The sequence below is a fragment of the Terrapene carolina genome, unplaced genomic scaffold, assembly GCF_002925995.2.
Source record: "Terrapene carolina triunguis isolate 2854851 unplaced genomic scaffold, T_m_triunguis-2.0 Scaffold495, whole genome shotgun sequence".
NCBI classification, from domain to species: Eukaryota; Metazoa; Chordata; order Testudines; family Emydidae; genus Terrapene; species Terrapene triunguis.
In genome coordinates this window covers 1,477,958-1,492,777 of record NW_020664846.1, presented here as the reverse complement: position 1 = coordinate 1,492,777, position 14,820 = coordinate 1,477,958, and the positions used below count along the sequence as shown (strand labels likewise).

General features: G+C 59.1%; 1 protein-coding gene across 3 annotated transcripts in view; it reads left to right on the top strand.

Annotated features, from left to right (window-relative positions):
* Positions 1 to 14,820, top strand: part of PLCD3 (phospholipase C delta 3) — a 49,560-nt gene that overhangs the window by 19,554 nt on the left and 15,186 nt on the right. For all 3 annotated transcript variants that reach the window (XM_026658662.2, XM_024217235.3, XM_024217236.3), the window contains exons 2-4: positions 4,029 to 4,190; positions 8,353 to 8,581; positions 9,649 to 9,778. In XM_026658662.2, coding sequence (XP_026514447.1) covers positions 4,029 to 4,190; positions 8,353 to 8,581; positions 9,649 to 9,778 — 521 coding nt within the window. The remainder of the gene's footprint in view (positions 1 to 4,028; positions 4,191 to 8,352; positions 8,582 to 9,648; positions 9,779 to 14,820) is intronic.

Genomic DNA, 14,820 nt, shown 5'->3' with positions numbered 1-14,820 from the left:
ATTTGCTCAAGACGGGCTTGAGTTGAATGGCACCGTGATTGTAAACTGCCTGATGCCAAGGAGACCGAGGGGTGCGGCATGAGCTGTTACCCTGGGCTCTCTGTGTCCCGAGAGTGCCCAGCACGTAGGAAGGGGGGTGGGGAACCGAAGTGGTTAAGGCTGCAATTTTCAAAGGTCTCTGCTTTCAAGTGTCTCCGTTTTTGGGAGCCCGTCTGGAGGGGCTTTACGGTGTCCGACAGGACACGTGGCCTAGGTGATCAGACAAGCCATTGCCAGAGCCGAGAGTGGAACCCGCGTCTCCTGACGGCCAGGTTGGAGCACTGGCCCCTGGGTCATGCAGCCAACGCCCCACCTGTGTTGCCCAGTGACCTGTGTCCTGGGAACTGTCCGAGTCCGGCATGGTGCAGCAAGGTCCATGCAGCAGCATTTTTCTTGACTCAGCCCTTTCAGCCTTGGGATGTGGTGGGATCTCAGCCACTTGCAGTCAAGAGGGGCGTCTCTTTCTAAATGATGCGCTTCCGCTCCCCCAGAAGTTCTGGGCTGGGGGCAGGAACGCTGGGGCAGGCAGGAGCTCAGGCGGGAAGATTGCAATGCTCCCTTGTGGCGTTACAGTCTAGGAATCCCTGAACAGTGCGGGCCCAGTGGGGCCGGTCATCGCTCCCGCCCTGCACAGGTGTATTTGAAGCCGGGAGAATCTGGGCTGCTGGAGCTGAAGACAGAGGACTCTGGGTGTTTTCCTCACACGGTGCAATGCACATTGGGAACTTCCCCCCGGAGACCTGGGAAGGTCTAAGAGGGGGATGTGGGCTGTAGGCTGCGCAGGAGACAAACTCTCTCAGGGTGTGGCTATGGCCTGACATCTGCCCACACACAGGGCCAAAACAAATGTACAGCGTTCCCCTCCCCCTCCCAAGCTCTTCCCGCGAGCGCCCGCCCAGACGGGAATGCTGCCCTAAGCATTGTTACGATGGCCTCTCAGGCTGCACTTGGCACGCCTGATTTCGGATGATCTCCCCTGGCAATGCTCCATGCTGATCGCCAGCTGGGGTCCGAAATCAATCCACCCTCCTCCCATTGGATAGTTTTTTGGATTAGTTGAGTTGGCCCCTTTGGTCATTCTTCAGATGCCTTTACATAACGTCACAACCCAGAGCATCCTGGCCAATGCCCATGCTTGGCTTAACTGCAGCCTCCCTGCGCTCCTGGGCTGCCTGGCAGGGCACAAAGCTCTGTTGGAGACGGATTCGGACACAATCCAATTCTTAACACTGACTGAGGGACACACTTCCACACCACAGTTCATTAGCCCGTGGAACTCACTGCCACAGAAACCCCTGAGGCCAGGAACCTTGCGAGATTCAAAAAAGGGTTGGACATTTCCGTGGATATCAGAAAATCCCGAGTTATCCTCATTAGTGCTAGCAGGGATATTAACCCTCCTGCTTCAGAGCTTAAGCCAGTCTCTATTAGAGACCAGGATGAGACCTATGGGGGGGCAGATTATCCGACGTCTGCTACTATGTGGCTCTTGCACCTTCCTCTGAAGCGTCTGGTGCTGGCCACTGGGCGGATCCACTGTGGTGATGCTGCTCTTGGCTGGTTCAGTATAGAAAGGTTCCCCCCTCGGGCTGAAGCCGAGCTGGGCCCATGTCAAAGCTGTGGGGGCTGGAATCCAGCCAGTGCCATGGGTGGCCGGTGAACTGGCCGTTGGGGGGAGGCTAACCCTTGGCCCCTCCCCTTCTTCCCAAGACCCTGCCCCTCCCCCTCCTGTTCTACCACCCCTCCCCCACAGGAGCCCAGAGCACCCTCACCAAGGCCCCGGTGTGCCAGGTGGTGTGGCCACAGGGCCGGGTGGGCAGTGCGGCCCGAGCATCACCCGCCCTGAGTCCCCACAGAAGGCCTGTGATTCCTGGGTGGGCTCCCTGGGGACCCTGCAAAGAAGGAGCCCGCGCTGCAGAGCGGAGCAGGGCTGCTTGCAAGCCAGCGCTGAGGGAATCACGCCTGCCCCACGGCCCAGCAGAGGCTCCACCCCGGCCCCCTTCTCTCCAGAGCCAGGGGGGAACTGAAATACTCCTGTAAGGAGCGGGCGGGGGAGGAACATGCCTGGACTAACCTTTGCATGCAAAGATATTGTAGAGTGGCGGTTCTCAAACTGGGGGTCCTGACTCCGTTTTAATGGGGTCGCCAAGGGCTGGCACTAGCCTTGCTGGGGCCTAGGGCTGAAGCCCGAGCTCTACTGCCCGGGGCCAAAGCTCAAGGGCTTCAGCCCTGAGTGGGGGGATGGGACTCAGGTTACAGGCCTATGGATGAAGCCCTTGGGATTCAGCTTTGCCCCCCTACCCCTTTGGGACTCTGGCTTTGGCCCTGGCCCCCCTGCCTGTGGTGGCAGGGCTCAGGCTTTGGTTCCCCCATCCTGGGGTTGTGTAGCAATTACTGTTGTCAGAAGGGGGTTGTGGTGCAAAGAAGTTTGAGACCCCTGTAGAGGAAGGGACTGGACCTGGCCACAGGTGTAAGTGGTGAAATTCCACAGATTTCAGTTGAGATGCAGCCCCTTCGGCATCGGCTGCATGGGAAAGTTGCAGCAGTTTAGGTGAGAGGAAGGATGGCCCTGTGGCTAGGCCATTAGCCGGGGACTCAATTCCCAGCTCTGCCACAGACTGCCTGTGTAACCTTGGGCAAGTTCCTTAACCTCTCTGTGTCTCCCTTCCCCATCTGTACAATGGGGGTCCTAGCACTGCCTGATCTCACTGGGGTGTGTGAGGATAAATACCTTAAAGCTCTGAGGGGCTCAGACCCTGTGGTGATGGGGGCCAGGCGAGTCCTTCAGTCTAGCAGATAGCTCCTGGGCAGCTCACCTGTGTGTGGACCCGCTTATTTCAGTTTAAGAGACACTTGTGTCGGTTTAACTTAAACCTCCTCCCAGCTGACTCACGCTGCACTGGAAGAGGCTCTTCCATACCGAAGTGAGTGTGCACCCTGAGCTCTGCACTGGTTTCAATTCACACCTGAGGCCCTGCTTCTGCTGCAACACGCTCATGTTCACAAGGCCTCAGTCGTCAGTGAATTTGGCCCAAGGTATTTAAGGGAGGGAGTGTGGTCTAAGGTTAGAGCAGGGTCCTAGGAATCAGGACACTTGGGTTCCATTTCCAGCTCTGGGAGGGGAGTGAGGGTTAGAGCCGAAGGACTGGGGATCTGGACTCCCAGGCTCCATTCTTGGTTCTGGGAGGGGAGCAGGGTCTAGTAGTTGTAGCAATAGGGGCTGGAAGTCAGGATGCCTGGGTTCTATTTCTGGCTCTGCCATTGACCTGCTGGCTGCCTTGGGTAAGTCACTGCCCCTCTGGGCCTCAGTTTCCCCATGGATAACATGGGGACCTACCTCACAGGGGTGGTGTGAGACTAAAATCCTTACTGTTTATGAAGTGCAGCGAGGCCCTGGTCTGAAAGGCGCTATCGAAGGGCAAAGAGCTGTTACAGCCATTTCTCCTTGACTTGCCTGCCACGGCCCAGCCTCCGATTCATGTTTCTCCTGCAAGAATGTTACCAGGACCCTTACACTGAGCAACACGTGGAGCTTCCTGGGCTGGTGCCCACACGCTCAGCGGGTCAGGGAGACACACCAAGGGTTGCCATCTCGGTAGCAAACCCTGCCAGACACCATTGTGAGACCTTCTAGGGGTGTGTGTGTGTGTGTGTGTGTGTGTGTACGTACACGTGTACGACCTCTACTGCAGTGAGAGGAGAATTTCCGGGACCTCACATTCTAGAGTGGATGCCGCCCATGCCTTTCAGCTGGTGTTTGTTGTGTTCATTGGTTAGGGGCAGAGGTTCCCTGCAAGGCAGGACAGAACGCTGACTGTGCAGCGGACAGATGCCCCTCACACTCCTTTCTCGCAGGGCCCGGGTCAGCTGGCAAACCTCAGGCACTGGGCAGGCAGAGTGACGCGGCACTGGCAGCCGAGTTACTAGACTTACTGCAGAAGTGGTGGCTTTGGGGGGCTTGATGGGTTCTTCCCCTTTGCTCCCTGCAGGCCTGACAGATGATGAGGACATCAAGGTGATGCTGAAGGGCTCCTTTCTCTGGAAGATCAAGTCACGCAGACGGAAGAAGGAGCGGTTCTACCGCTTGCAGGAGGACGGCTTGACCATCTTGTCTGAGCGCTGCTTTAAACGGGCTCGCTCCAAGCAGATCTGTAAGTCCCAGTGGCCGAGACTCAAATGCTCCTGGAAACAAGAAACCCAGATCCCAGTTCAGAACCTAGAACCCAACCCACCTCCAACACAGAACTGAGAACCCCTCCCACCCATTGACCTAGAACCCAACCCCCAACCAATGCAAATTCTACAACACAACGCTCTGCCCAATACATAATGTAGAGCACATAACCTAGAACACGAGGCCAGAAACTAGAACATAAAATCCCAGCCAACACAGAGCCTAGAACCCCAGCACAGAACCTGGAATCCAGATTCACCCACCCAAGCACAGAACTCAGCTGGCCCAAGCCTGGAACCCTGTAAAATCCAGCTGCATGAGCCGAGCAGGTTCTCAGCTCCATGCTCTTGTTTCTGTGCCCGGGCAGGACAGCAGACACAGTTAACAGGTTTGCCAAGGTGCATTTTCATCCTTTACCTCCCAGCCACGAAGTCCCATCGCTCTGCTCAGAAACCCCTCCCGCTCCCCCATCGAAAGCATTGGGTTTGATTTCTGGGGGAACAGAGACACCCCCTCCTCGATCCTGGACATGGCGACCCTAGACACTGCTCTGATGCTTCACTACAGCAACTGCTGTCAGTATCGCCGTTGGAGACAGCAAATCCTACACTCACATGGGCTCTGTCTGGTCTGGGATTAGAACGACAGAAATTAGAGATTAAAATATACCCATGTCATAGAATCATAGAAGATTAGGGTTGGAAGAGACCTCAGGAGGTCATCTAGTCCAACCCCCTGCTCAAAGCAGGACCAACACCAGCTAAATCATCCCAGCCAGGGCTTTGTCAAGCCTGACCTTAAAAACCTCTAGGGAAGGAGATTCCACCACCTCCCTAGGTAACCCATTCCAGTGCTTCACCACCCTCCTAGTGAAAAAGTTTTTTCCTAATATCCAACCTAGACCTCCCCCACTGCAACTTGAGACCATTACTCCTCGTTCTGTCATCTGCCACCACTGAGAACAGCTGAGCTCCATCCGCTTTGGAACCCCCCTTCAGGTAGTTGAAGGCTGCTATCAAATCCCCCCTCATTCTTCTCTTCTGCAGACTAAATAATCCTAGTTCCCTCAACCTGTCCTTGTAAGTCATGTGCCCCAGCCCCCTAATCATTTTTGTTGCCCTCCACTGGACTATCTCCAATTTGTCCACATCCTTTCTGTAAAGGGGGTGGGGGGGCAAAACTGTATGCAATACTCCAGGTGTGGCCTCACCAGTGCCGAATAGAGGGGAATAATCACTTCCCTCGATCTGCTGGCAGTGCTCCTATTAATGCAGCCCAATATGCCGTTGGCCTTCTTGGCAACAAGGGCACACTGCTGACTCATATCCAGCTTCTCGTCCACTGTAATCCCCAGGTCCTTTTCTGCAGAACTGCCGCTTAGCCAGTTCCCTGCTCCCAGGGCCAGGCCCTTCCCTGCAGAACTTCCCACACTGCTTTGTTCACCTGGGGCTCCATTTTCCACAGAACTCAGCGCGCGGGGGGCATATTGGGGGCTGAGTCCTTGCAAACCTGGCCTTCTAGCTCAGCGTCACAAACAACTGGGCTCCCTCCCTTCCCCAGCCTGCGATCTCACTGCTAGAAGCCGCTTTCTCTGGAGGTGGATTCAATCTCCTCTGCCCACTTGCAGCAGGTGATGGCCACAGGTCTGTTATTCCCAGGGCCACTCTAAATAACCCCTCTCTCCCCCATACCCTTCACATACATGCAGGTGGCTCTGACGCCTCTTCCCATCCTTGCTTGGTCGTGCGGGGGCCCAGTCCTGCAGCATGACTGTGGGTGCTTCACTCACAGCACTGGCCCCAGGGGTCCCGTGGGACTGTCCCAGGTGCACAAAGTGAAACAGCCAGAGACGCGTTTGCAGGCTGACTTGGGTCTGTTAAGTGTCTCTCTAGCTCCTCAGATCTTTGTTTTGCTGAATTCCCCCGATGTTCCCTACGCCCTTCTGGTCTTAAAACACCCAGAACAAACACAGCCAATAGGCCAGATCCATTACGGATTAAATAAAATGCTAACGAGAGCCAGGAATAGGATACAGACCCTGGCTCAGCTGCCCATCACACTCCGCCTGCGGCTGCTCCTCCCATCTCTGCACATGAGCACTGGGTGAAGTCAGACACTCCTGACCAGCATCCACCTGCTGACCGAGCTCCTGAGGGTCAGATTGTCGTGTGTCAGCACCCACTAGCGGGGCCAAAACTTCACAAGAGCTCAGCACCCAGCGGGCTGAGGTCTTGTGAAAATCTGGCTGCCTGATCCTGCAAAGTCCTGGGGAGCGGCGGGCGCTCGGCACCTCACAGCATCATCTCTGGAGAGTCCGCCGAGAGCAGGTGGGAGGAGGAGAGTTTGCAAGATCCCCATAAGATGGCATCCCCGCAGATAGGGTTACGTCCTGGGTCTCAGCTGTCTCTGGAGAAGGGCAGCTTGGCGGATGGCTCTTAAGGCTCCTGCTCCTGGAGTGTACTGAGGACGGGCCCTGGCAGAGCAACGAGGGCTGGGGCCATGTTCTCCAAAGAGCCCCGCTCCCAGCTCTCCTGAGAGCCCTGGTCACGGCCCTGAGCCCTTGGGAACGCGCTGCCTGTGGCTCTGAGTCTGGTCGTGGCCCCGAGCCCTTGGGAACGCGCTGCCCGTGGCTCTGAGTCTGGTCACGGCCCCGAGCCCTTGGGAACGCGCTGCCCGTGGCTCTGAGTCTGGTCATGGCCCCGAGCCCTTGGGAACGCGCTGCCCGTGGCTCTGAGTCTGCTGCGTAGGTAAAGGTACGTCTGCCCTGGAGCTGGGGGGAGTCCCCACGCCAGGAGACAGCGGTGCTAGGTCCGAGCGAGCCAGCACGCTGACCACGCTGTGCAGCTGTGGTGATGTAAGCAGCAGGAGGGGCTAGTGCCTGGTCCGAGCCTGTACAAGGCCCTAGGGATGTACTCGGGATGGCTAACGCCTCCTGCCGCTCGCGCCACCTCAGCTCCACCGTGTAGCGCTAGCTCAGGGCCGGCCAGCCAGCAGGGCTCCGTCCCAGCTCCGGTTCCCAAGTGCCCTGAGAGGGCAGGGGAACACGCCGCTGCAGATCAGGGGCAAGACTGGCCAAGCTGGCTGGTGCTGCTGCGGGTGAGTTTCCCCAGATCTCGGAGCTGCCAGGTTTGGGCTCCAAACAAGGTGGAAGCAGCGTGTGCTGCGGAAGCACACGTTGGCCCAGGGTTGCCCTTTCCAAGGGCTCGGCATGCTGGGAGCTGCGCTGCTTTGACCGTCTGCCCCCGGGATTGGGGGCTGGACCCTTGGAAACCTGAGCTCTGCTGCAATCCTGGCTCTGGTTTTACCAGCCTTCATGGCCCCCTTTGGGCAGTGCCAGGCTGCGGTTCAGATTTCCCCTGGCTCCAGAGGCAGGCGCCTGCGCAGCGCTGCCCTGAAGGACGAGCTGGAGACACACAGATCAGGGCCATGAGTGTGCTGGCTCTCTGAACTCTCCCACGCTTGGTGCTGGCAGCCCTACAGGATCAAGTCCCCCAGGCCAGGTGGGACCCCAGTGGCCAGGCCCGGTTGGGGGTAATGAAAACGGGCCAGCAGCGAAGGTGGAGCCAAGCTTTCCCCAGGGGCCGCAGGGCTGGATTGGGGTTGTTGGTTCTGGCCCAGGAGGCCTAAGCTGGCAATGAGATGGAAAATCTCCATCAACGTAGCTGAGCATTTCAGACCCTCAAGCAAGAGTTGGTTTGAGTTCCCCGCTAGGGACCAGGGAACGGGGCAGAGTTCCTGGGCAGGAGAGGAATGGGGGAAGGGATATTCTTGGCTGCGGTTTAGGGAGGGAGCAGAACATATTGGACAAGCCCAAGATAATGGGGCGAGGGATGCCAGGGCAGGCTAGGCATTGGTGCATATGTCGGGGGATCCCTTCCCCTCCCTTCCAGCCCTCCGAGCATAGTCACGGAGTGGGGGCTGGTGGGTTCCCTAGCAGCACATTTAATTGATCACCTGAAATGTGCTGCTCTCTTGGGCCCGGTCAGTGGCTGGGCCCCGCTGGCCGTAGGCCGGCTCTCAAGGGCGCTCAGCAGCCTAGAGGGAGGTGGGGAAGAGAGGCCAAAGCCCAGACGCGAGTGGCCCAGGGCACAGCACAGGACTCTGACCGCGTCCCCGTTGCGGTGCCTTGTCTCCTGCAGTCTCCATCACGCACATGGAAGCCGTGCGGGAGGGCTGCCAGTCCGAGGGCCTCCGCAAGCACGGCCGCTCCTTCCCGGAGACGCGGTGCCTCACCATCGTCTTCAAGGGCCGGCGGAAGAACCTGGACCTGGCTGCCCAGAGTGAGGAGGAGGCGAAGAGGTGGGCCCGGGGGCTGAAAAACCTGATGGCCAAGGTGGAAGCCATGAGCCAGCGAGAGAAGCTTGATCAATATCCTTTCCCTTGACCGGCAGGGTCTCCGCCCCCCTGTCCCCGCGCATGGGGCTGGGCACAGTCGCGATGGATGATGGGGAGGGGTGGCTCAGGTCTGGGGTTCCAGCCTGCTGTCAGGAGACGGGTCCGCTGCCCGGGGTCTGTCTCCTTGCACGTACCCCACGCAAACCAGGCCTGACCCAGGCCAGCAGGGTTACACCACTGTCAATGGCCCTGAGTGCCTGGGCTCCCAGACCGTAACTGACCCTACAATGGGACCCAGCCCTGCCCTGGCCACACCTCCTGGAGTGGAAACATGGCTGGGCTAAGCGCACAGGGCAGGGCGCACGGTGACCCTCCAGCCCTGCCCCACACACCTTGCTGGGCCAAGCATGCAGCGGGACTCTCATTCATCTGCCAGGTGGGCTGGAGGGGCGGCCTGGCAGAGCTGGGACTAGACCTCCTGTCCCCCAGCCTCAGGCTGATGCTTTCTCCCCACATAGCCCTGCCCACCTGGGGCTCTCAAAGCCCTAGTGATGCACCCGGAAGCAGCCAGGTGAGGCAGGGGCTGGAATCTGTTCCTGGCTGTGCCATGCTCTGGTATAGGGCACATCCCCTCTCTACCCCTCATGCGTCAATGGAGTGAGGACAGGGCCCCTTGTGTGAACCCTGAGCCCTGGCACGGAGGGCTCGTGCCGATAGCCAGGAAAACCCTCCACCGCCTAGCGGCTGTAGGTTTTGTACGAGCTGCACTGGGGCAATAGCTGTGTGTGAAATGACTGGATGATCTAGCGCCACCATCAGGCAGCTGCGCGGGGGCTGGGACTGCCCGGGGGCGCTGGGAGCGGGACAGCTGCTGGGGGCACAGCAGGAAGCCAGGTCTCTGCTCAAAGCCCTTGTCATTTTCACCGGCTGCAGGGTCTTTGGGTCAGGCCCTTAGAGCCGACCTCAGCCCCACCGCGCACAAAGACTGGAGTGAACTCATCACACCTCCCAGTTCATTACAGCCCCAGGCAGGCCTGGCCTAGAGGGGGAGGGGGCACCGGGAGTCTGTCCCCCACGTTCTTTCCTTACATCACCTGCATCTGGATCCATGACATCCTGCACCGAGCCGACAAGAACAAGGACAACAAGATGTCCTTCAAGGAGATCAAGGACATGCTGAAGATGATCAATATCGACATGAACGACATCTACGCCTACCAGCTCTTCCAGGTACCACCCCACCCCCCGCCGCTGTGCCCGTGGTGCTCTACCTGCTACCACGCCCCCAGGGAGCCGTGTCTCCGGTGGGAGGGGCAGGGCCGGCCTCAGGGGAAATGGGGCCCTGGCGAACTTGTTATTTGGCATCCTGGCCCCCCACCCTCCCTCCATCGGCCTGGCCCCCCCTGCCTCCCCCGGCCCCATCCCTCCATCACCCCGACCCCCACTGCCTTCCCTGCCCCCAATCATCCCTCCATCACCCCTGACCCCCACTGCTTCCCCTGCCCCCACCCTCCCTCCATCGCCCCTGGCCCCCACTGCCTCCCCCGTCCCCACTCATCCCTCCATCGCCCCTGGCCCCCACTGCCTGCCCTGGCCCCCCACCCATCATAGAATCATAGAATATCAGGGTTGGAAGGGACCTCAGGAGGTATCTAGTCCAACCCCCTGCTCAAAGCAGGACCAATCCCCAACTAAATCATCCCAGCCAGGGCTTTGTCAAGCCTGATCTTAAAAACCTCTAAGGAAGGAGATTCCACTACCTCCCTAGGTAACCCATTCCAGTGCTTCACCACCCTCCTAGTGAAAAAGTTTTTCCTAATATCCAACCTAAACCTCCCCCACTGCAACTTGAGACCATTACTCCTTGTTCTGTCATCTGCCACCACTGAGTACAGTCTAGATCCATCCTCTTTGGAAGCCCCTTTCAGGTAGTTGAAGGCTGCTATCAAATCCTCCCTCCCTCTTCTCTTCTGCATACTAAACAAGCCCAGTTCCCTCAGCCTCTCCTCATAAGTCATGTGTTCCAGCCCCCTAATCATTTTCGTTGCCCTCCGCTGGACTCTCCAATTTGTCCACATCCCTTCTGTAGTGTGGGGACCAAAACTGGATGCGATACTCCAGATGTGGCCTCACCAGTGCCGAATAGAGGGGAATAATCACTTCCCTTGATCTGCTGGCAATGCTCCTACTAATGCAGCCCAAAATGCTGTTAGCCTTCCTGGCAACAAGGGCACACTGTCGACTCATATCCAGCTTCTCGTCCACTGTAATCCCCAGGACCTTTTCTGCAAAACTGCTGCCTAGCCATTCAGTCCCTAGTCTGTAGCAGTGCATGGGATTCTTCCGTCCTAAGTGCGGGACTCTGCACTTGTCTTTGTTGAACCTCATCAGATTTCTTTTGGCCCAATCCTCCAATTTGTCTAGGTCCCTCTGGACCCTGTCCCTACCCTCTAGCATATCTATCTCTCCCCCCAGCTTAGTGTCTGCGAACTTGCTGAGGGTGCAATCCATCCCATCATCCAGATCATTAATGAAGATGTTGAACAAAAACGGCCCCAGGACCGACCCTTGGGGCACTCCGCTTGATACCGGCTGCGAACTAGACATGGAGCCGTTGATCACTACCCATTGAGCCCAACAATCTAGCCCGCAATCTAGTCCATTCATCCAATCCCTCCATTGCCCTGGCCCCGCCCCCCACCCATCCCTCCATTGCCCCAGGCCCCAGCTGCTTCCCCCAACCCCCATCCCTCCATCACCCCTGGCCATCACTGCCTCCCGGGGCTCCGCATCCGTCCTCCCTGGTCCCCACTGCCTCTCCCCCCATCACCCCTGGGTCCTGCTGCCTCCCCGCCATTGCCCTGAGTTCCCTTCCATGGCCTCACACCCCAGGCCCACCCCGCTCCTTGCCTCTTGACCACGGTGCCCCCCTGTAAGGTTGGCCCTGGGGAGGGCATCACAGAGGGGATGGCACCAGCCTGTGCCTCTCACCCATAGGACCTTATATGACAAGGGCTGCATGGGCCCAGGCTGCAGAGTTCTGACCCAGGTGCAAACTTCCCCCGGCTGGGGGAGGGGCTGCTGCTGATCTAGTGTCAGTGTCTGGGATCGAGGTCTCTGGGTCGGACATGGGGACGCTTGCCCAGCACCACAGCAAGGTCCTGAGTCCAGCCAAGCCAAGTGAGGCAGAGCCTCCGATCCCACTGGCAGAGAACGGTCAGACTTGGTGCGCCCACGAGCGCCTTCATCACAGGCTGCAGGGCCAGGGCCCTCCCCTGCTTCCCCCCACCCCAGCCAGCCTGTGGGCCCTACAGGCCTGGATGGAATAGAGCAGCTTGTTCCAACGGTTACATTCCCAGCCCCACCTCCGGCTGCAGCGCCAGGAACAGCTGGGTCCCATTAGGAGCTCAGGAGCAACCAGAAGTCAAGAGAGAGGGATCGGGGCGTGGGCAGGGCAGCGTCCAGGAACGGAGCCTGTTCCTTGGAATCACAAACAAAGCCAAGGAGGAGGGAGGGGCCTCAAGGCCCAGACCTGCCGCCTGGGGCCACCACCCACCCCGACACCCGCTCCTGAGATTCAGGCCGGGAAGCTCCAGCCTGCAGCTGTGTGTGTGTGGCCAGGGCTGGGATCTACAGTCCAGCTGGCTGTTTATTACCCAGGGGAGGTGGCAGCGCAGTCCATGTACTGACAAACGGAGCCCGGAGCCCTCCTTTTACCTGTCACAAGCTGCACCAGGGCCAGGTTTGATCCTGCAATACATGTGGGAGAGAACTAAGTCCGACCACCACAGTGCAGCCACCTCTGGGGTGGAACATGGCAACAGTCTGCATACACGGCCCGAGTTTAGGACAGCAAGTGAAGGAGAATCCTGTCTCCAACAGAGCGTTGGGGGAATTTGGAATTCCCCAGTCTGGCATCTGGCCAGGGCATCAGGGCTGTGAGGTCAGCAGTGGCCACAGATGACCTACAGTCGCCCCTCGTCGGGTCCCAGAGCCTGGGCTCCAACCCAAGCCCAAATGTCTACACTGTAGTTAAACAGCCCCATAGCCTGAGTCGCGGTGTTTCATTGCAGCGGAGACGTACCCTGGATGAGTCTCGCAGGACGAGGTCACTTAATTTCGTGCCCTGCTGGCTGGGCACTGGTCACACAGCCAGCGAGATGCTGTTTATGAAATGAATCACAGCTTGCTCTGCGGAGCTTGTCGGAGCTTGGGAGAAGGTGGGGGGTCTGAATCCAGAGTCACTCCCAGCAGTTCTTCTCAGGCACCCACCCACAGCAGCCACTTGCCGAACCAGCTGCTTTCATCAGCACTAAACTCCATTAGAAATAACATTCCCAGCAGTGCTGGAGATCAGCATCACTGGGGGCACAGGTCTAGCGGCACCCCCGCCCTGACCAGCTGGTGCTCCGCAGGGGGCACGTCCCTCTCTATGGCACAGTCAGTCCCTGGCCTCTGCTGAGAGTTTGCCAAACTGTGATATTCCGCACACTTGTCCACTAGGGACCCACCAACCTCGTCTCTCACAGAGGCCAGAAGACAGCCTGCACATGGGAACCACTGAGCTGATACAGATTTGAACCCAGGACCTAGATGTGCTGTGGCATTGAAGATCAGGCCTTGTTGTGTCAGGTGCTGCACGGACCCAGAGAGAGACAGACCCTGCTCCAAAGGGGAGCTCACAGTCTGGGGCCTGGTTGGAAAAATCCCGCCCCCGTGACGCAGTTGAACTGAGCTAGGCCCTGGTGTAGACGGCGCTAGGTTGCTGGGAGGAGCCTCTCAGGAGGCGGGTCCCTCCGCTGACGGGAGAACCCCTCCGGTCGGTCCCTGAAGCAGTGTTCAGCATAGACCAGGCAAGGGGGAGGAGTCTCCCTCTCCACTGTGCGGCTGGGGAAAGGCCCAGGCTGATGGGGGGGAGGGGGCGGCAGAGTTCCAAGGGCTCAGAACCTGCCAAGCTCATGGGAAACTTCAGGCCTGTGTGACTTGGCCAAGGTCACGCCACTGAGTCAGTGGCAGAGCCAGGAACTGAGCCCCAGTCTCCTGAGTCCTCGTCCAGCACCGTGGCCACACATCCACCCTTCCCCTCCAGGCCAGAGCCTGCCCTGAGCCCCCAGCCCAGCCCCACCAGCGTTCCTGCTGGCGAAGGCAGCCTGAGCACAGCGGGGCCTGGACACCAGGGGGGCAAAGGCAAGAAGCTTCTTAAGACCTGGGTCAGAGGGCTGGAGCGTGCCCCCCCCCCCGCCATCTCCATGTTCTCGCTCAGCACCACCCTGCTTCTCATGGAGCCACCTGTTTATCAGCTGAGAGCAGCTGCTTTAGCAGGGTGGGGCCCGCTGGAAACAAGCGGCAGGAGCGGGGAATTTCCACCACTGGCCGCAGCACCCTGGGGTGGTCTGTCCTTGGGCCGATGGCCAGGGCCCCTTGCTTTGCACTTGCAGAGCCCCTTCCATCTGGAGCTGTCCGGGGGATTTACCAAGGGAGGATCAGTATCACGTCCCCACTTTGCAGAGGGTCCCTCCTGGGTCCCCTTGCTGCCCCCCCGCACTGTGTTTGGGGCCTGCCGTCTCGCCGGGCGGGCTGCTGCTGCCTGCAGGGGTGTGTGCATGATGCCAAAGCCTGTCTGGCAGGCCAGCTAAAATTAGCGCCTCACCTGGTGCTGGCCCCGAGCGCAGCAGCCTGGGCTGGGGGTACAGCTGGCTCTGGGCCGCTCTGCACAGACTAGCAGGGCAGGTTCCCCAGGGTGACGTGCAGCCTCCAGGCTTCAGTGCTGCTCTTGGGAGAGGTGTGGCAGCGCCCCTTCCCCGCAGGGCTTGCCTGGGCACAGTGGGTTAGGCACTAGAGCAGAGAGGAACTTCCACCCATGCACTTGGGTGCCCCGAAATCCGAGCCCAGCTCCAAACGCAGCAGCTGGAGCCCAGCCCCAGTGGGCGAGGGCCAGGAGAGCTGCGAGGGGCTGAGCACTCTGCCCAAAGGTCGCCGAGTGGCCGAGTGCCAGGCTGTAAACCCGCCTGCTCGGTACGAGCGCCAGCACGGATGGAGCCGACTTTGCAGGGCTGGTGGATGGGGTGTGCAAGGGGCTCCGTGCAGATACAGCCCTGGGCTCTGTTCCCTGCTCTGCCACTGACTCACTGCATGACCTTGGGTCAGTCACTTCCTCCAAGTTCCCACAGCTGTAGGACATCGTAATACCCCTGCTTTGAGCATGGAGCTTCTCTCCTCCTGGGCAGGAGGAGAACCCAGGCATCCTGGCTCCCCAGCTCTGACCATCAGAT